The sequence below is a fragment of the Rhipicephalus microplus genome, chromosome 3 (genome assembly GCF_043290135.1).
Source record: "Rhipicephalus microplus isolate Deutch F79 chromosome 3, USDA_Rmic, whole genome shotgun sequence".
Taxonomy (NCBI): Eukaryota; Metazoa; Arthropoda; class Arachnida; order Ixodida; family Ixodidae; genus Rhipicephalus; species Rhipicephalus microplus.
Genome location: NC_134702.1, coordinates 203044996 through 203065946, shown reverse-complemented (window position 1 = coordinate 203065946; position 20951 = coordinate 203044996). Strand labels below are relative to the sequence as shown.

At 46.4% G+C, this 20951-nt stretch overlaps 1 protein-coding gene across 1 annotated transcript in view; it reads left to right on the top strand.

Annotated features, from left to right (window-relative positions):
• LOC142803101 (uncharacterized) overlaps positions 1-20706 on the top strand; it is a 37255-nt gene extending 16549 nt beyond the window's left edge. The window contains exons 3-4 of the mRNA XM_075888208.1: positions 16333-16524; positions 20649-20706. Of these exons, the coding sequence (XP_075744323.1) occupies positions 16333-16524; positions 20649-20706 (250 nt within the window). The remainder of the gene's footprint in view (positions 1-16332; positions 16525-20648) is intronic.
• Positions 20707-20951: the final 245 nt, after the last annotated feature.

Here is a 20951-nt window from a genome sequence, read left to right as displayed (position 1 = left end):
TCGGTGACATCCGCGCCGGTGAAGACAGGAGGGTCGCGGATGCGGGGGACACCGGGACACGGCGTCGGCGTAGGAGGAAGCGTTTGTTGGGGGGCGTCTTCGTGCATGGTTGAAGGCAGTGTACGGGATCGAAGCTCCAAGGGCATCGAATTCGAACCGAAGATGTTTGAAGGGCACAGCACTCTCAGCACTCTCCACCAAATTGTTAAGAGGTTTATTGGCGGACACTCCGCGATGATTAACGACAGCGACAGTCAATGCGGGGACCGACTCTCTGCACGAGCTGCTCTTCTTGTTATGAAAAGGGTGACCCACTAAAAGGCGCTGGAGAGGACGATCCACTGTTCAAAGGTTTTACCACAATGTGTGTGTGTGTGTGTGATCTAACAGATAATAATGCCAAGGAATGTATAGGGGAAGTTATTAGAACCAATGTAATGTAAATAAGAAGAAAGAAACGTGGGTAGAAAAATAACTTGCCGTGAGCAGGAATCGAACCTACGACCTTCGAATAACGCGTTCGATGCCCTAACCACTGAGCTATCATGGTGAATATCCCCCCAGCCACATTATTGGGTTTGTATGTGAATTTAAACGTGGGCGTGTCAGTCAGCACCATCTGTAGCCATGGCGGCGAGTGTGCAACACCCTTTTATGAGCCTGTGTGGCGTCACGTAGCACGTAAACTTATTACGAGTGGGCAGCTGACCAATAGTCCCTTGTGTACAACCTAAAGGCACTAAGTCTGCCAGTACGAGACCCTCGTTAATGATTTAAGGAATGAAGTGTGTACTTAAAGGCTCGTTTTCCCGTGTTTTAAAAAATATTAATGAGATTTAACAGACAATAATGCCCAGGAAAGTATAGGGGAAGATATTAAACCGAATTGTAATGTAAATATGAAGAAGAAGAAGTGGGTGAAAAGATAACTTGCCATGGGCAGGATCTGATGAAAAGATGGCAAGGCATCTTTTCACCCACTTTTCTTTCTTCACACACACACACGCATATATATATATATATATATATATATATATATATATATATATATATATATATATATATATATATATATATATATATATATATATATATATTTATATATAATGAGATCTAACAGACAGTAATGCCAAGGAATGTACAGGGGAAGTTATTAGAACCAATGAAATGTAAATAGGAACAAAGAAAGAAAAGTGGATTTAGGTTGTATAAGAGGGACAATTATTCAGCTGCTCACTCATAATAAGTTCACGTGCTACGTGACGCCAAACATGCGCGTAAGAGTGTTTTCACACTCGTCGTTTGGCTTATAGATGGCGCTGACTGTCACTCCTACTTCTAAATTCACATATAAACCCAAAAAAGTGGGTGGAGGGAAGGCCGCTGTGATAGCTCAGTGGTTAGAGCATCGAACGCGTTATTCGAAGGTCGTAGGTTCAATTCCTGCTCACGGCTGGTTCTTTTCTCATCTACTTTTCTTTCTTCTTTCTTCCTATTTACATTCTATTAATTCTAATAACTTCCCCTGTACACTCCTTGGCATTACTGTCTGTTAGATCTAATTATTATTGTGTTAAAACATGGAAAAACGAGCCATTAGGTATACACTTCTTTCCCTTATTTCATTGAACGAGGGTCTCGTACTGGCAGACTTGGTGTGTTTAGGTTGTATAAGAGGGACAATTAATCAGCTGCTCGCTCATAATAAGTTCACGTGCTACGTGACGCCAAACATGCGCATAAGAGTGTTTTCACACTCGTCGTTTGGCTTATAGATGGCGCTGACTGTCGCTCCTACTTCTAAATTCACATATAAACCCAAAAAAGTGGATGAAAAAAAGGCCGCTGTGATAGCTCAGTGGTTAGAGCATCGAACGCGTTATTTGGAGGTCGTAGGTTCGATTCCTGCTCACGGCTGGTTATTTTTTCATCCACTTTTCTTTTTTTTCTTCCTATTTACATTCCATTGGTTCTAATAACTTCCCCTGTACAATCCTTGGCATTACTGTCTGTTAGATCTCATTATTATTGTGTTGATTGATTGATTTGTGGGGTTTAACGTCCCATAACCACCATTTGATTATGAGAGACGCCGTAGTGGAGGGCTCCGGATTATTGTGTTAAAACATGGAAAAACCAGCCCTTAGGTATACACTTCTTTCCCTTATTTCATTGAACGAGGGTCTCGTGCTGGCAGACTTGGTGTGTTTAGGTTGTATAAGAGGGAGAATTAATCAGCTGCTCGCTCATAATAAGTTCACGTGCTACGTGACGCCAAACATGCGCATAAGAGTGTTTTCACACTCGTCGTTTGGTTTATAGATGGCGCTGACTGTCGCTCCTACTTCTAAATTCACATATAAACCCAAAAAAGTGGATGGAGGGAAGGCCGCTGTGATAGCTCAGTGGCTAGAGCATCGAACGCGTTATTCGAAGGTCGCAGGTTGGATTCCTGCTCGCGGCTGGTTATTTTTCATCCACTTTTCTTTCTTCTTTCTTCCTATTTACATTCTATTGGTTCTAATAACTTACCCTGTACATTCCTTGGCATTACTGTCTGTTAGATCTCATTATTATTGTGTTAAAACACGGAAAAACGAGCCCTTAGGTATACACTTCTTTCCCTTATTTCATTGAACGAGGGTCTCGTACTGGCAGACTTGGTGTGTTTAGGTTGTATAAGAGGGACAATTAATCAGCTGCTCGCAAGCCCGTGTGCTCAGATTTGGGTGCACGTTAAAGAACCCCAGGTGGTCTAAATTTCCGGAGCCCTCCACTACGGCGTCTCTCATAATCATATAGTGGTTTTGGGACGTTAAACCCCACATATCAATCAATCAATCAGCTGCTCGCTCATAATAAGTTCACGTGCTACGTGACGCCAAACATGCGCATAAGAGTGTTTTCACACTCGTCGTTTGGCTTATAGATGGCGCTGACTGTCACTCCTACTTCTAAATTCACATATAAACCCAAACAAGTGGATGAAGGGAAGGCCGCTGTGATAGCTCAGTGGTTAGAGCATCGAACGCGTTATTCGAAGGCCGTAGGTTCGATTCTTGCTCACGGCTGGTTATTTTTTCATCCACTTTTCTTTCTTCTTTCTTCCTATATACATTTCATTGGTTCTAATAACTTCCCCTGTACATTCCTTGGCATTACTGTCTGTTAGATCTCATTATTATTGTGTTAAAACACGGAGAAACGAGCCCTTAGGTATACACTTCTTTCCCATATATATATATATATATATATATATATATATATATATATATATATATATATATATATATATATATATATATATAATATAGCTTTTAGATGGAGGTGATAATACTGTCGGCCCGTGTGCTCAGATTTAGGTGCACGTTAAAGAACCCCAGGTGGTCTAAATTTCCGGAGCCCTCCACTACGGCGTCTCTCATAATCATATAGTGGTTTTGGGACGTTAAACCCCACATATCAATCAATCAATCAGCTGCTCGCTCATAATAAGTTCACGTGCTACGTGACGCCAAACATGCGCATAAGAGTGTTTTCACACTCGTCGTTTGGCTTATAGATGGCGCTGACTGTCACTCCTACTTCTAAATTCACATATAAACCCAAAAAAGTGGATGAAGGGAAGGCCGCTGTGATAGCTCAGTGGTTAGAGCATCGAACGCGTTATTCGAAGGTCGTAGGTTCGATTCTTGCTCACGGCTGGTTATTTTTTCATCCACTTTTCTTTCTTCTTTCTTCCTATATACATTTCATTGGTTGTAATAACTTCCCCTGTACATTCCTTGGCATTACTGTCTGTTAGATCTCATTATTATTGTGTTAAAACACGGAGAAACGAGCCCTTAGGTATACACTTCTTTCCCTTATATATATATATATATATATATATATATATATAGCTTTTAGATGGAGGTGATAATACTGTCGGCCCGTGTGCTCAGATTTAGGTGCACGTTAAAGAACCCCAGGTGGTCTAAATTGCCGGAGCCTTTCACTACAACGTCTCTCATAATCTTATGGTGGTTTTGGAAGGTTAAACCACACATATCAATCAATCAACTCACGATCACTCAGCATGAGCGTACACTAACCGCTACACTACGCCACGCTACAGAACCGTCTGAATTGAAACATGCTTGTGTAGAGACCGATGAACCGTTTACACACGGCGCGAAAATTTCTGTAGTTAGCCCAAAGAATAGGCGCTTTCCTCTACAAGAAGGAAAGCGCCCTTCCTTGCGGTATCGTGTGCAATCTTTTACGCGCATTTCGTCTTTTGGAGGAGGAAAGAGCCTTTTTTGCGATAACTGCGCAGTTACTGCGGAAACATTTTTAGAGTGTATGTGCGCGTTTACATCTCTATTAGCTAATCCTTGCTGAGAGAGAGAACCAAGCAATGCTGCGCATGTGTGCTTCTTTTCTCTCATAGTTTGTATTTTGAGCTGTAAAAGACAACTAAAGTTGAATGAAAACTAACTAGCCCGGCTCCTAACTAGGCCTCTATCGTGCAAAGAACAATGATATTGTAGGCATTCATTAAGGCACATCTACTATCTTTACACCATCATGAGTGGTCGTCATCTTCATCTGCTGTGGGGACTTGGTTTGCGTGAGTTCTGTGTCTTGGGTGTGGTCACTTCATCGTGTCTACTGGGCCTAATAAAGGTTGCCTTCACCGTTACATCACAAGTGGTGGAGTGTGCTCTACAATCTTCCGTCCTCTCCCAGCCCCATCTACCTCCTGGAGCTCCGCTCAGGTAATCGTTTGTGCAAGCTGTCCGGTAACATGCCTCAGGACGAGCCAACCGGCGCTTCTGCTTCTACCTCCACGGCCCCGCTACCGCAGCCTATCCATCGTTGATTATCCCCGCGTACAAGCGTGTGCCACCCACGTTCGCCGGACATCGAGGTGAAGATGTCGAGGATTGGTTGGTCCAGTTCAATCGAGCGAGTTCCACTAACAACTGGGGTTATCCTACCAAGCTTCGCCGTGTTTCCTTCTATCTGGCAGGCGTAGCGAAAACATGGTTTTTCAATCATGAAACGGACATTACGGACTGGACACGTTTCAAGCAACAGCTTCGCCAAATTTTCGGCACCCTTGGTGGTTCGTTCAGCTCTCGCGAAGAAGACACTGGATGCTCGCAAGCAACAATGCGGTGGGTCTTGCACATCGTACATAGAGGATGTGCCTGCTCTTACTTTGTCACCGTATCAGCATGTCCATGTCTGAATTAGAGAGAGTTCGTCAGCTATTGAAAGGGATCGGCAACTATTGAAAGGGATCGGCACGGAAAGGAATCGGCACGGTTTCTATGCCTTGGTCATACAAAACCCGACCACAGTCGCTGGCATTGTTGCCACGTGCCAACGCCTAGAGGAACTTGAGTCCCAATGGTTACCGCCGGAAAGCGCTGAAAACACCACCACGACTGATGCCTCATTGCGTGCCATGATCCGGGCGATTATACGGGAAGAGCTGCAATCGTTCGTCCTCCCAATGACACCGAGTCCACCTCCCCCCTTCTACACTGTTTTGCGCGACGTTATCAAAGAGGAGTTGGCGTACATGACCGGGCCAGCGTATGTAGTCTCTCCAGTACCTCGACTCCAGCCGATGTACGCATAAGTCTTCGCTGGCTCACCACCCGTCGCACAACCGATACCCACACACTCGACGCCTGTCCCGCTGGCTTCGCTAACTCTGAGTTCACTTAGCCAGCCCTTTCAGCTACCATGGCGGCCGCCTCGTCGGATCTGTCATTACTGCAGCTATCGGGGCCACATTGCACGCGTCTGTCACAAGCATCAGCAGGACGAGCGTCGTGGATTCGACACCTACGGGCGGGATAATGGAACAAGCTGGTACGCTTTCCAACGTCGTTCTTGTGATCCGCCACTACGTCGCTCACCGTCTCCAACTGCGACATCTGAGCCAACCACTTCTTACCGTTCTACTAGACGCCGCTCAGCCTCACCCCTCCACCGCTCCACGTCTTTATTGCGACCTGTCTCGCAATTCACCAACCAACGCCCGGATAACGAACCTCTGCAGCTTTTGGAGGAAAAGCTGCATCGAACGAAAAGACAGAAATTCCTCCAGTGCGTCCATATAATACGATATCTGTTTTAAGAGAAGGTGTGTACGTGGACGCTTTAATAGACATTGGTGCTTGTTTGTCTGTGATTGATCGTTCCTTGTGCTCACGTCTGCGAAAAGTCACCACCCCTTATGATGGACCTACACTGCTCGCTGCTCAAGGGGACGCCTTTAGACCTGCCACTATGTGCACCGCTCGTGTTTTCATAGCTGGTCTTCTTCATTTTGTGCAATTCGCTGTGCTGAGTTCGTGTGCCCACCAGCTTATATTTGGCTGGGATTTTCTGTCTACGGCGAACGCTGCCATCTGCTGTCGAGAAAATGTTGTTCATTTGATGGAAGCTGACTGTGCCCTGTATGCGGATGACAAGCCCGTTCGCTTGCTCGCTGCTGAAGATACCGAGCTACCACCTGGTCATCAGCGAATAGTTACCTTCACTTCTAATGTGATCGGCTCTGGGTACGTGTTTGTCCAACCATCTGCACGCTGCCTCGCAAGAGGTATAGCCCTTGCTTCAGGTCTAGCGCGGTTCCACAATGGCTCCGGGCTTCTCTACGCTACAAAGCAGACGTATGAGAAAATTCTCATTCCTAAAGGCATCACAATGGCTTGCGTTACTGAATCCCAACCTGTCACTGTTGTCCCGCTTAGGCCAGTGTGTCCTGACCTTCCTTCTATTGGACGTTCATCAAGCGTTTCTGTTCTTGCTGCGACTATTAGTCCAGAACTGACCTCTTCACAGACAGATGAGTCGCTTGCCTTGCTACAAAAGCATAGGAGATTGTTTGATGCCGATTCCTCATCTCTCGGACAGACGTCCATTATTAGGCATCGTATCCAGACGAATGGCACTTCCATCGTACGCCGTCGATTATGTCGCGTCTCTTCGTCCGAGCGTGAGATCATTGAACAAAATGTAGCCGATATGCTGCAATGGAACATTATACGTCCCTCCGCGAGTCCTTGGTCATCCCCTGTTGTTTTAGTAAGGAAAAAAATGGCTCCGTGCGATTTTGGGCGGACTACAGAGCACCTATTAAGATTACCCACAAAATGTTTACCCCATGCCGCACATAGACGATGCTTTGGATTCACTGCAAGGTGCTGAGTACTTCTCAAGCCTCGACCTGCGTTCAGGCTACTGGCAAATACCCATGCACGAGGATGACAAAAAAAATACAGCGTTTTCAACACCAGATGGGCTGTACAAATTCAACGTCATGCCATTCGGCCTTTGCAATGCTCCGGCAACATTCGAGCGGATGATCGACACAGTTTTACGAGGCTTGAGGTGGGAGACTTGCTTGTGCTATTTATACGATATTGTTATTTTCTCGTCAGCTTTCCCTCATCCTTGCAACGACTGGACGAAGTTCTTACGTGCCTTGCAAACACAGGCCTTCAGCTGAACATCAAGTGTCGTTTTGCGAGCAACACGATTAAAGTGTTAGGCCACATCGTAAACAAGGATGGTATTCGTCCCGATCCTGACAAGATTCTCGCTGTCCAACACTTCCCACGTCCTGAAAAAGCCAAAGATTTGCGCAGTTTCCTCGGCCTCACTTCTTATTTTCGCCGATTCATTCGAGACTTCGCCTCAATAGCTTCACCATTGCACAAGTTGCTCGGATCAGGCGTCGCCTTTGCGTGGTCTCCTGAATGTGAAGCGGCGTTTGCCCAACTGAAGTGAGCACTCACATCCGAACCAGTCCTCTGCCATTTCGACGAAACCGCGCCTACTCTTCTGCATGCAGACGCTAGTGGTCAAGGCATTGGTGGAATTCTCCTACAGCGAGACACATCTTCACGTGAGAAAGTCGTCGCATACGCGAGCCTTGCACTGACCCCTGCCGAAAAGAATTATACCATCACCGAAACAGCTCCCGTGCCTTCTACATCAGCTTCGGAAGTGGCCGACTTCATCCTTCGAGCAATAATCCTTCAACACGGAGCTCCTCGTGTAATCCTGAGCGACTGTGAAAGAGTATATCTTTCAGAACTAGTCGAAGAAGTGATCAAGACATCCGGCACTAAACACAAAACAAGCTCCAGTTACCATCCTCAGACGAACGCCCTGACTGAGCGCTTTCATCGTACACTGTCAGATATGATAGCGATGTATATCGAACCCGGCCACAGAAACTGGGACACCATTTTGCCATTTGTCACTTTTGCGTATAATACCTCTGTACAGCGCACAACCTGTTACTCGCCGTTCTAGCTCGTCCACGGTCGCTTCCCCTCTTCCTTCCACGATGTTTCGTTTTTCTCTGTGCCTGTCAAACCATGTTCATCTTCAAGTGAAGAATACGTGTCTCGTCTACTTCATTGCCGCCAGCTGGCTCGCGTCAACACTGAAGCCAAGCAACAGGATCATAAGCTTGAATATGATGCCTCTCATCGTGCCGTGTCCTTCAGCCCTAACGACGAAGTCCTTCTTCTTACACCCATTCACACTCCCGGCCTGTGCGAGAAGTTTCAATTACGTTTTATTGGCCCCTCATTGTCTTGGAGCAAACGTCTCCTGTGAATTATCGCGTGGCACCCATTCTTCTTTCGACGGACCGCCGCTACAGGGCAGCAGAAATGGTCCACGTATCCCGCATGAAGCCTTTCATACGGCGTTCCTCTTCGCTTTAAACTGCGGCCAAGAACTGCGGTCAGGATGACCGCTTTACCGTGGGAGGGTGGGGGGGGGGGGAGTTAGTGTGTGCATTCATTAAGCACATCTACTATCTTTACACATGTTCATCATCATGAGTGGTCGTCATCTTCGTCTGCTGTGGGGACTTGGCTTGTCTGAGTTCTGTGTCTCGGGTGTGGTCGCTTCATCGTAGCTGCTGGGCCTAATAAAGGTTGCCATCACCGTTACATCACAATATTTCACTTTCTCCCTGGTCTGGTGGGTCAAGCTGGCATAGCAGCTTAGCTTCCCACTGTACTCCAGTTCACTGCTTTATTCTTCGCCTCTTTATAAACTGCTGCCTTCGCTCCTAGTTACCGTAAGCAAGGCTGATCAGATTTATCAGAGACTGAAGCGGAAACCTTTTTGTAGCGCTTCTAGTACGGCAGAGCTAAAGTATTTGAAAAGATTCGTTACAATCATCGGCTGACAGCAGCTTCGATCAACCAGGGCTGACTCTATTCATTTTTGATGAAAGAAAACAAATTTTCTTAAGCAGCAAATGCTCTGACGGGTCCATAAAACGATTGCTCGTCGCCATACTTAGCAAAGCAAGTACAAGACGCTTCCGCGCCTTGTACCACTTTGCAATGCAACAGTATAAGGCGCGAAAGAGTCGCATAGGTGGCCCACACTGCCAGGAGCATTCAAAGACAATTGTAACAGCAGAAATTTAGGAAAATTTGATTATATCAAAACATACCCTGGTAACATTTTCATTTCCTCGTAGGAATATAATTAAGGTATGAATGAGGTGGAGGAAAACTTCACCTTAGTTATTGGTTTCCCCAGCGTGCCACCGACAGTGACCACTGTAAAAACTGGGGGGAGTGGGCTGAGCCCCTCCACTTTTCTCAGGGGCGGGGGGGGGGAGGGGCTCACGTTTATCTTGCTCTCCCGGCTGATACGCCTATGCTAGGGTGGATTTACTGACACGCTTGACGCTAAAGACTCTCAGGAGGAAACATAAAACTTAATACTGCGATTATTCGCGAGAAATACTCGAGCAATTTTGTAGCACCATAAAAAAGTGTTTTGAATCGATCTCAGGCCACTACAATTTCAGCTGCACTGTTTTTGCATTCACGAAAAATGCAACCGTGTCATACCCAACCGAACGTCAAGCGCATAGTTAGTCAGCCACTATTTTAGAAGAGAATACAAAGCCCTACATAGCCCCAAAGCAAACACATTATCCATATTCTAGAACACTGTAGTCAGGTAGTTTCATAGCTGCCACACCGCTGCTGCACATCGTGCGGCAGCGGCTTCACTTCATTTTCGCGCTCATTCGCGCTTCTGTGCGTGTTAGCGCCAAAGAGGTCTGAAAAAAAAAAATCCCAGCATATTCACGGAGTGAGTGATGATGAGTGGGGCGAAGCGTCCATCCATCCGTCCGTCCATACGGACGTATGGAAGGAAGCACGGACGAATCAACAGACGAACGGACAGACAGCTGGACGGACGCACGGATGAACTCGCGGATAAACGAAAGCATGGACAGACGCACAAACGTACAGACGGATGGAAGCATAAGCAGACGGACGGGTGAAGGGGTGGATACACGGACGGATGGACGCTTCCACCGCGGATATGCTGTGAAAACCACTAACGCCATATAGTTATAATATTTCTGGCATATACACACAACGTCTGTTATTCAGCAACTCCTACTAACAGATTAAACACCTACTAACATACTAACTGACAAACACTAACAGATACTAACAGATTAAACACCTACTACGACTACAGTTAAAGTATGGCTACTAATACGATTTTGTTAAACTACGACTGCAGTGTAGTTAAACACCTCCTACGACTACAGAGGAAGGAATGAACCACTGCTTGAGGGGCTTCGCCCATAAAAATAGCTGGATTGGATACTATTACCCAGGAGTGAAGTCGTACCATGGCAGTGGCCGTACCTACTCAAAATGGTGGATGTGGCTGACATCATACTATAAAAAAAGTGTCATGGTGAACTTTTGGCACTCAGCGATGGTGTTCATAAAATGTAGTTAACGATTTAGAGTACTTGGCACTCTACTATGGGAGAGCAAAAGCCGTCCTGTGAGCGAGCATGTGTCCCTAAAAGTTATAAACGAGCGTTTATCTCGCACGCTGAACGAGTTTAACGAGGCATCTTTCTCGGGCCAGATAGTGCTCAAAGTGCGTCTTAATGTTACTACTTTTCTTTGGTAAGCCGTGACTTCAAGGCAAATTTTATAGGAGATCAAGTCACCAATACTCGTCTATATGTCTTGTTTTATTGGAAACAACTTTCTTTTAATTAAAACTAACGTAGCATTTAAACCAACAGATCAAAGCTACTTGATCTCCAAGTGGGCCCTACCAGCAAAGAGCATGTTTCCGATATCTTTGGAGGGCAAAAGCTGACTTCACTATTGCTGCCAAGGCATTGCGGGAGCTTCCACTCCAGAAGTCATTTAGCGGCGAAGCTTCTAAAGTCGTAGGTCTATCCATGCATGTGTATTGTCACCGCGCGGTTTGTAACCACCTATTACAGCGAAAGCTGTTATAATATCACAACTCGGGCTTCGCGTAGCGCCGCAGTTGTCCGCTGCCGCCGCTGGTGTCCGTATAGACATCGCGCGATATTCTAAAAATGGCAGATCCCACGTAACGTGGGAATCAATATTGTGTGAAGCACGAATGTGAAATGTTCCTATGTCACTTTAATATCAGCACAACGTTACGAGGCGGAGGTAAATGTTGCCGTACACGACTTCCGTGTCATGATTATCAATTCTGGGTGTGCGTTCGTCATCTATTCGTCATGTGACACCAAATTTAGTATGTGTGGAGCTAGTGAAACGGCCGCGAGAATGCTATGAGCGTTTTACGTTGTCATGTTCTTACATGACACGCGTGTCATGATTATCATGTTGGCGCTAGTCATATATTTCGTCATCCATTGACGTCATGTAACACCAATTTCTGTAAAAGCGGAGGTAACAAAACGGCGGCGAAGGCATCATGAAGGGCCCAATATACTCTGATGTAGCGGGGACGCGCGCGCACGCTGGGCACAGCGACGCTACTTAAACGAAACGCGAGCACTCTTTAGTCTGACGCCTGGCGCGACCAGCGTCCGCCAGCATGGCCCGACGGCAACCGGCGCAAAATGCGACATGCTGCCTTTCGCGCCGATGCGTTTCCTAGATAACACTGTGTCTCCATCTTTTCGTGACGGGGGGACGCTGGACGCGCTGAAACGCGCATGCGTCAAAGCAACGCAGTGCGGTGCGCGCCTGCGAGTATATGGCAGGACCGGCGCCTGGCATGGCAACGCCGGCGTGATGCAATGAAATGAACGCCGGCGAGCACGGGCACCGCGTCACGTCAAAATGTATTGGCGCCTTGACTGTGGCGTGTATTCATGTTCCCACGGGACACGCATGTCATTTTTATCATGTTTGCACCAGTCACATACCTTCGTCGTCCATTGGCGTCACATAATACCAAATTCGGCGTATGTGAATCTAACGAAACAGCCGCAAGCACCTCATAAGTGTGACATATAGTCATGTTGTTACATGACACGCGTGTCGTGATGGTCATGTTTAGATCTGTCATTTACCTATGTCGTCCGTTCGCGTCGCATAATGCCGAGTTTAGTACATGTGAAGGTAGCAAAACAGCCGCGAGCACATCATGAGCGTGGCATGTAGTCATGTTGTTACATGACACGCATGTCATGATTTTCGTGTTAGGGACTGTCAGTTATGTTCGTCATGCAATCATGCCATACCATACCAGTTTTGCAACATGTCATGTGAACGAAACCACCGAAAGAGCTGCAGGAGCATCACATGAAAATCATGACATTCATGACATACGTGTTATAATTTTCATGCTGTGACTAGCCATATATGTTTTTAATACAGTCATGTTAAGCCGTGCCAAGTTTTGCATGGATAGCATCACCGAAAGGGCCAAGAAAGCTAAAAGTCGTATGTGGATAGATAGATAGATAGATAGATAGATAGATAGATAGATAGATAGATAGATAGATAGATACGCTCAATGTCGCCGAAGTTCGCTAAGAAATGCTGCGCATTTAAAAATATCCTTGTACCACTGACGAAGTGGTGCTCGAACTCGGGTCTGCTGGGTGCCAGCCCAGTTTGTACCACTGGACAACACTGGTGCTTGGGACTTGGCTAATTTGCCTTAGGAAGGCTTGATCTCAGGAAAGCAATCGCGTTAATGTCACTCATAAGGCGTTGTGAAACAGGGAAAGAACAAGCAGTAGTCACACAATGCGAATAGCGTAACGAGTCGGTCTTTCAATGCTTGAACCCATTACAAAAGCTTGTTTTTGTTCAGCTATGAACAGGGGGCGTACCCCGTGCGGGCATTATTCCTCATCGCCGTGAGCCATTGCATGAACAATTACTACAAAATTCCTCGCAATTGTTTAGTAGATAACACGCTTCTCGGAAGATTGACGAAAAATAGAATCGCGAATGCCGCACTACTATCCTAAAATTTTATCATTAATGCCGTAGTGGACATCGAGCAAGTGTGCGTGCAGCAGTTACCAATAAATGTTTACAAAAAGTTTTGAAAGGCCGCTCTCCCAGCTTTCGCTGTGGCTGTGCTGTGCCTTCCGCGCAGCCCTGGCGTTTTGTTTTTTTTTTAATGACTCACTCATTTGGTGATGCTAGTACGAGTGACAGACAGACAGACAGACAGACAGACAGACAGACAGACAGACAGACAGACAGACAGACAGACAGACATACAGGCAGGCAGGAAGGCAGGCAGGCAGGCAGACACACAGACATATGGATGGAGTGACGGGCGCATGGATGGACGTGTGGACAGACTGACAGAAGCACGGATGGACGCGCGGATGGACATACAGAAGCACGAACGGACGAACTGACGGAAGCATGGATGGACGGAAGCATGGACGGACAGAGCGACGGACAGAAGCACGTATGAACGGGCGGACGGAAGCATGGACTGACGGTAGCACGGATGAGTGGATGGAAGCAGGGATTGATAGACGGACAGATGGAAGGACGGATGGACAGAAGCACGGAAGAAGAGTCAGATGGACGCACGGACGGACGAATGGAAGCATGAATGGACGGACGGATGGAAGCACGGATGGATGAACAAATGGGTGAATGGACGAGCACACGGACGGTTGGACACACTGACGGACGAACGGACGCTTCGCCCCACTCATCATCATTCCCTCCGTGGATATGAAGTGATTTTGTGATTTTGTCCAACCTGCTTACTTGGCGCCTCTTCGATTCTCGCTATCATTTCTCATAGCGAACGCCACGCGTCATTCGCATAGCGAGAGCGAAGCGCAACTGCTCGTAGCACGATCTGTACATCATGATATAAAGGGGCATAACGATTGGTGGGAAGTGCCACCACCGAGCAGCGGGTTCGCGACGCCTGTAAACTGTTTCGCGACCACTCACGAGTATCGAAGATCTTCTGAAAATATGAGTGATGATGACTATACACTCATCATCGAAAAAAATGTGCACACATTGGGACTAATGACGACGGTCCCAGCGGCGCGCAGGTTTGGGTGCGACAAAGAGAATGACGTTACTCACGGAACAGCCGATGAAAACGTTTAGCATTTCTCGTGGCGATTTTTTGTTTCCCCTAGCCAAATACAGCCGAGGCGGCTTCGCGTTTTCTGAAGTAGGCGTCACGACTTCCATTTTGCCCCTCCTCACTTTATTGCCCGTTTTAAATAATGATGGCACGCCTGTGCAGACACTCGCAAGTTACCACTTTTGTCCAACCCTATGTGTCCTAGTGCCCGAAGGTATTAGCAATTGTAGTCCGCAGTCCTCCCATTTAACGACTGTGTATGGTGCCCCCTCCTGGCTTAACATCGCCGTCTGGAGAGTATACATGCCCCGAGATTGATGTAGCCGCAGCCAAAATGGTACACACAATGGCCACCCTCGTGGAGCCTTTGGTACACTGATCACGGCTTGCGATCATACGTCACCCTTATAAGCACATGGCCGTAGCGGCGTTGCCAGGTCATCATCGTGACTTTGTTTGGTGATGGGGCTGGAACTTGCTGCCAACTCGAGATCGGCTACAACGATGGCAGGTGGTACTCATCTCCACTTGCCTCAACTGCTTCATGTTTGAGACCACGCCGTGGTTGAGACCAACTAGCATGCGACAATGGAATTGGGTCGCCCGCCTTTTTTGGGGTGCAGTTCATGCTGGTTCTGGTAGACAGGGAATCGGAAAGCTGGTGTCCGGCGGCCGGTTCCTACAGGGAGTTTCGCGGCATTCCTACTATAGTTGCCGGCCTGTTCGGCCTTTGGCGTGACCGCTTCGAAACCGTCGCTGGGAATGACCGTCAACTTGCCAATGGCTAATATTAGGCCAAATGAGGCGTGAGATGCTCGCGTTCCTCTCTGAGAATCTCTTCTTCTAGGGAAAGCGCGAGTTTTTGTGCCATTGGTTATGCCCTTTTGTCAAATTGGAGCATGAACGGGTCCAACTTATTTTTTCGCCAACATGGTGCTAAGCCGCACCGTCAGGTCGGAGTTGATGTGCTTGTCACCTTGACATTTTGAACTGTGTTTGCAAACTTAGTATCTCATGTCCTGTTGAATCTACCACCGAGCGGATGTGCACGACGGAAGATTATGTGCACCTACCGATTTACCCATTGGACCCTGTGCCTGTAGTGTCAGTTGTGAGTTATGTGCATTTGTTATTACGTTGATCTGACTTCTGTTCACTCTATACGAAAAGGATAGTTTTTGTGTTGTGCAACTCTGAAGCTGGAAATGTATCCCTTAATTCTCTCTACAAAGTGTAAATTACTTTTTCTAGACAATTATTATATGTATTTTGCGTCCCAAAATTACCATATGAATGTTAAAATTAAACGTCGTACTGAAGGGTTCCGGAAATATTGTCCAGGTGTCGTTCAATAAAGATACGCTAAAGAAAAATAATGCATCTGTTTATACGAATAAATCGCAACTCGAGGGCTTTAACGTCGTTCATTTCGCCTTCAGATGTTTAGTACTAGAGGAAGAAAAAAAACTTAAATGTTTCGTTTTTAAATCTCGTGCCGTAACATCCACGCATGACGTCACGAATTGCGAGGTGTATTTACTTAACGTATTTTGGTGCAGTAAGCTCGAAAAAGCTTTTTTCAAACGTAGTATATATGTTATGTCCACTGCTCCCCTCAGAGGACACCTCCCTTCATTTTTATTGATTCTCAGCCACTTAGGCTCTAGTTGGCGCCGTCAAAATACGTAACATCGCGGTGAAAGGCAGCGTCGCAGCCCACATTTTTTTGTTTTTTGCGCGTTTTCTCACTTATCAAGCACGTTCTTGCCGCAACCGTGGTTATTATGGTACCGTCAAAGTTCAATTTACTAACACGAAAAAAGAAATCGGTTTACTTTTTAGTGTATACCTGTATAGCGTGCTCCGAGATGTAGTGGTAAAGCGAGCTTCTGTGGCACTCGATCGCACCTACTGCAAATGTTATTCCAGTACATGCTACGAACCGGTGCGCACATGGAGGAAGCGGACGGCTTCCTTGGAGCTGGTGCCTGATGAGCGCGGCGAACCAGCCGGCGACGCCCGCTTGCAGAACAGGCCAACCTCCTCGGAGAAGAAGAAAGTGTCTCTGATCAGTCCCGCAACCAGTCAGTTCGTTACCTCGTCGACTGTGCCGCTAAGTGGGTGCGTAAATAACTTCAATGAATGAATGAATGAATGAATGAATCGATGAATCGATAAATCACTTTTTGAGCCTTAAAAGTTCCAATGGACTGAAGGCAAAAAAAAGAATATATTTCGAGATGACTTTGCAAGCTCCTAGGCGTTCCGCTCAAAAGTAACTAGTATTTTCCAGCACTTCCAGTCAGCATGCGTGCATATATATATATATATATATATATATATATGTAGAGAGAGAGAGAGAGAGAGCAAAGGAATCTTATGAGGGATGTCATATAGTAGCGAGCTCCGGAAATCTAGACCATCTGGCGTTCTTTAACGTTCACTGACATCTCACAGCGCCAAAGCAAGCTAAGCTGCTAGGTGGCTTTCATAGTACACAGGCTTTTCTATCGATACGCCTACATCGAAATATGACCGCTGCGCACGTAATCGAACCCGCGACCTTCGAGTCTGCAGCCGAACACCGAAAGCTCTGATCCGCCGTGGCGGTCAGTGTTCCAAAACACAAACATGCCGCAACCACTTGAAGAGCTTTCAGCCGCGGTCGCTTTGCTGACATAAAACAACCTAGCTATACGTCGTGATGGACGCACTATCAGTTGCTGGTCGTTTTGCCTTCGAAAAAACTACAGCCGCATGCACGTAGTGTGGGTGGTACTTCTTAACGAAGGTGTGCTGATCGCGTTTCGGACGAATTAAACGCGCGAGTCTTCTACTATAGTCGCGTTGTGAACGATGTCGCAGGATAACGCGATTTGAAGTTTGTACGCATTTTTTCTTTTCAGTGAAATATGCACATGACTTACGTCTTCATCAAGCAATTTAAAGTGTGCTGATGTAACGCACAAGTTTTTAATATTCTTTTTTTTTTACTTTGCTTTACTAGGAAGCTAGGAAATTCTGGAATTTTTGCTAGCAGTCTCAGCTTTTACAGCATGTATACTTCTATAATTCTAAGAAAGTGCAGCAGCTGGCAGTGCGAAGTTTTTGTGGCATTATGCACTCCCTTTACATTGCATAATGACCTTGCACAACGTGTTTAGTGTTTAAAAACAATGATTTGTTTTGTTAAACGTTTGTTTTCAAAAAAAAATTATTTGGCTGTTTCGTATGCTCTTTAACACTGCGATTGTACATGGAATCCCAGTGACACAAAATGTTTACTCAAGCAGTGCTGAAGAAAAATGTGTCCTTATCGCGTTTAAAGATATATATAAAATACCAGTGAGCATTAAGCATTTACTGTTGGACATCTGAGTGCTTTCAGAGTTGTGTCATATCTTACATCAAGATGTCGCATATTATGAGTCAGGTGACTTGTAACGTCGCCTTTAATCTCCGGCGGCATGGTAATCATGTATTGACAAGCAAATACAGGAACAAAATAAATTGAAAACATCACAGGTGAGGGAAGAAATGTAGAACAAACTTCATTTCATGTTTTCAGACACTTATCCCGGAAAGAAATACCGGTGGAGCTACACTCGGCACGTGCATCAGATGCTTCTCTTCCGAATGGAAGGCGGCCGGGTGACCTGCCTTAGAACAGGAGTTGCGAGACACCCGCCACCTGATTGTGACACCCGACACCAGCAGCCCCTACAATACCACACCTGATGACGCCGTAACACCACCAGCCCCATTTGCCTATAACATTAAACTGTGTGGCATTCGCGCAATATGGGCTATGTTTTGTACTTTGACACCACACTTTTCACATTATGATTGCTCTATAGCTCCAGCTATTCACCTTGAGATATTTCGTATGCCTCACTGCAACGTTTACTGTGTGTGTATTTTGCGTATCAAAGAGCCACAGTTTGAGTAGTGCGTGTAAAGATGTACTCGCTACTCAGTTCAACTATTGTTCCTGTTTTTATACAGTAGGCTAATCGATACTGGAAAGGCGGAAGGTCCCCTGTTCAATGCATTGACTATGAGAAAACAATGCTCTGTGTGTTTCTATAATTTTATAATCACCGAATGTACACTTTACGCGCAATAGAAATAACTCTGAACCATAGGCGTCGGCAGGGGGTGTGCAAAATTGGCAGTTGCTCACCTCAAGCCTCATCAGCACTTTCGCCCCCCCCCCCCCCCCCCCCGCCAAGCTACACCAGTGATCTGCCTCTTCCCCAGCAGTGTTGCGGACTAGCTACTCCAGAACTGGAATGATTCAGGAACCATTGCACAATTTCGTGACCCCGGAATGGAATGAGGACACAGCTCGAAGGAATGAAATGTAATTAAGCGCATTTTGCCTGGGATGAAATGGGAATGGAATTATGTTTATTTTTCTTTTCTAAAATAGATCATGCTTTCCTCTACACACAGCTTTTGTAACTTGGAATATTTGTTTGCTCGAGGCGTTTTTCTCTCTATCCTCCGTGCGACGCGTCAGTCTACGGACAGCAAACGGGCAGTTAAAGGAGCCTTGCAACACTTTTTGAGCATGGTCAGAAAACGCAGCCGATCGGTAGTAGAGGCTCCCGAGAACACGCGAGCCAAACATCAAAGCACAGCACGCAGCCAGGAATTCTCAATAAATTATCGAAGCCAGCTAAAGATTACTTTCTCTTCTCTCGAGAAATAATGGAAGGCGCTCAAAAATTGCGCGTAGAACGCCATCTGTCATCCATTGGCTGATTTGAACATGGCGCTCTCTGTCGTTACAGGGATCGCCACGGGAGGCCGCGTCTTGTCCGCGCGTGCTGGAATTACTGTATATTCTACCTTTAGGAAGCAGAGTTGCGCCAAGCCATCTTGGGTTCAAAAGTTTTGCGCTAAAGCCACTCACCACCCGCGTAGGAGCAGTGCTTGCACTTAAGAGTACTGGCGTTGCTTTATTTACTTTTTTCGCTTTCTTTTTTTTCTAATTCTTATGAAGGTACGAGAAAAAACTCAGTTGCTCTCGTCACGCCTGAAAGTCTTGATTTTATGTTTACGTTTTTTGTATGTAATAATGAAAAAAGTGCGTCAGCTCGTTGAACTAGTTATACATATGTATATTTATAGTCGTCCACACATTAGCTTATGCATCTTTTGCGCTGTTTTTCCTATTTGCCTATATAAAACTATTTTTTACTCTTGAGCCACTTGGGGATAGAATATTTTCGTCGCGTTGAGTTCATTTGTTAACTGTGTGAGTTAACCAGTCAAAGCTTTGTAGTTCAACTAAATCGAGCTTGATAGCAATAGAGAGTGGCCGTGTGGCGCCCGCGTTACGCGCGGCTCTCGTATCACGCTCGTATTACAATCGCGGCTCACGACAATGGGTGTGAATCGTTGTTCAACAAACCTGTCGTGTCCAATATATTTTTCGCTTAAGGTTTCAAAGCTGCATTCAATTCACGTGCTAGCAGTAACACCTTGTCGGTTCAAATAGTTATAGTTTCAATTTTCTCTTTATTTTTAGCGTTTTAGCTGCCGGACAAATTTGGACGTATGCAGCTGACCCGCGCTGACCAACTCTTCATGTATAACGTATTCACTACTGCATGCGTGGTTAATGCATATAGAGCAAGTTTTGCAGTACCGTGGATAGATTTTAAAAAAAAAAGGGGGGGGGGGGCATGGGCGTCAGCAGAGAAGTGGAAAAGGGGCACTTCCCCACTAAAGCCACAACAGCACTTAATCTCGATTAGGCTTGACCAGTGCTCTCGTTCTCCCTAAGCCGCTATGCAACAATGGTTTGCATTCCCCAGAGGAAATTAATAGTGCCGGCGACCATGGCCAAGCGTTTATTCCTTCCGACTGAACACTAATCTTTCTGTAGCGACGCCTGATTGATTGATTGATATGTGGGGTTTAACGTCCCAAAACCACCATTTGATTATGAGAGACGCCGTAGTGGAGGGCTCCGGAAATTTCGACCACCTGGGGTTCTTTAACGTGCACCCAAATCTGAGCACACGGGCCTACATTTCCGCCTCCATCGGAAATGCAGCCGCCGCAGCCGGGATTCGAACCCGTGACCTGCGGGTCAGCAGCCGAGTACCTTAGCCACTAGACCACCGCGGCGGGGCTGTAGCGACGCCTGTTGCACCCGCGTCTAATCACATGGGCTGTATATAGTACGATTCAACACATAATGCATTTGCTGTTGTATTTCTATTGACCAACAGGCAACATGGCTACATTAGCGAAGAAGCCCGGTTACAGTGGCTAGAAGTGGCCTTCTAGCCACTGTAGCCCGGTGAGAATAACAGCCGTTGCCAACCCATCCTGATCTGCCCGGAATCTGCGTAGCATTGGCTTCTCCGCAGTGCAAATGAACCACCTATGACCACGTGATGGCACTCGGCGAATAGGGGCGCTGACCTCCTGTAGGCGGAGCTCCTCCTATAGGCGGAGCAGGATGAGCATGATCTGTAAAGGGAAGGGGAACAAAGATGACATAAACAACTTCCGTCCTATAACAGTGACAT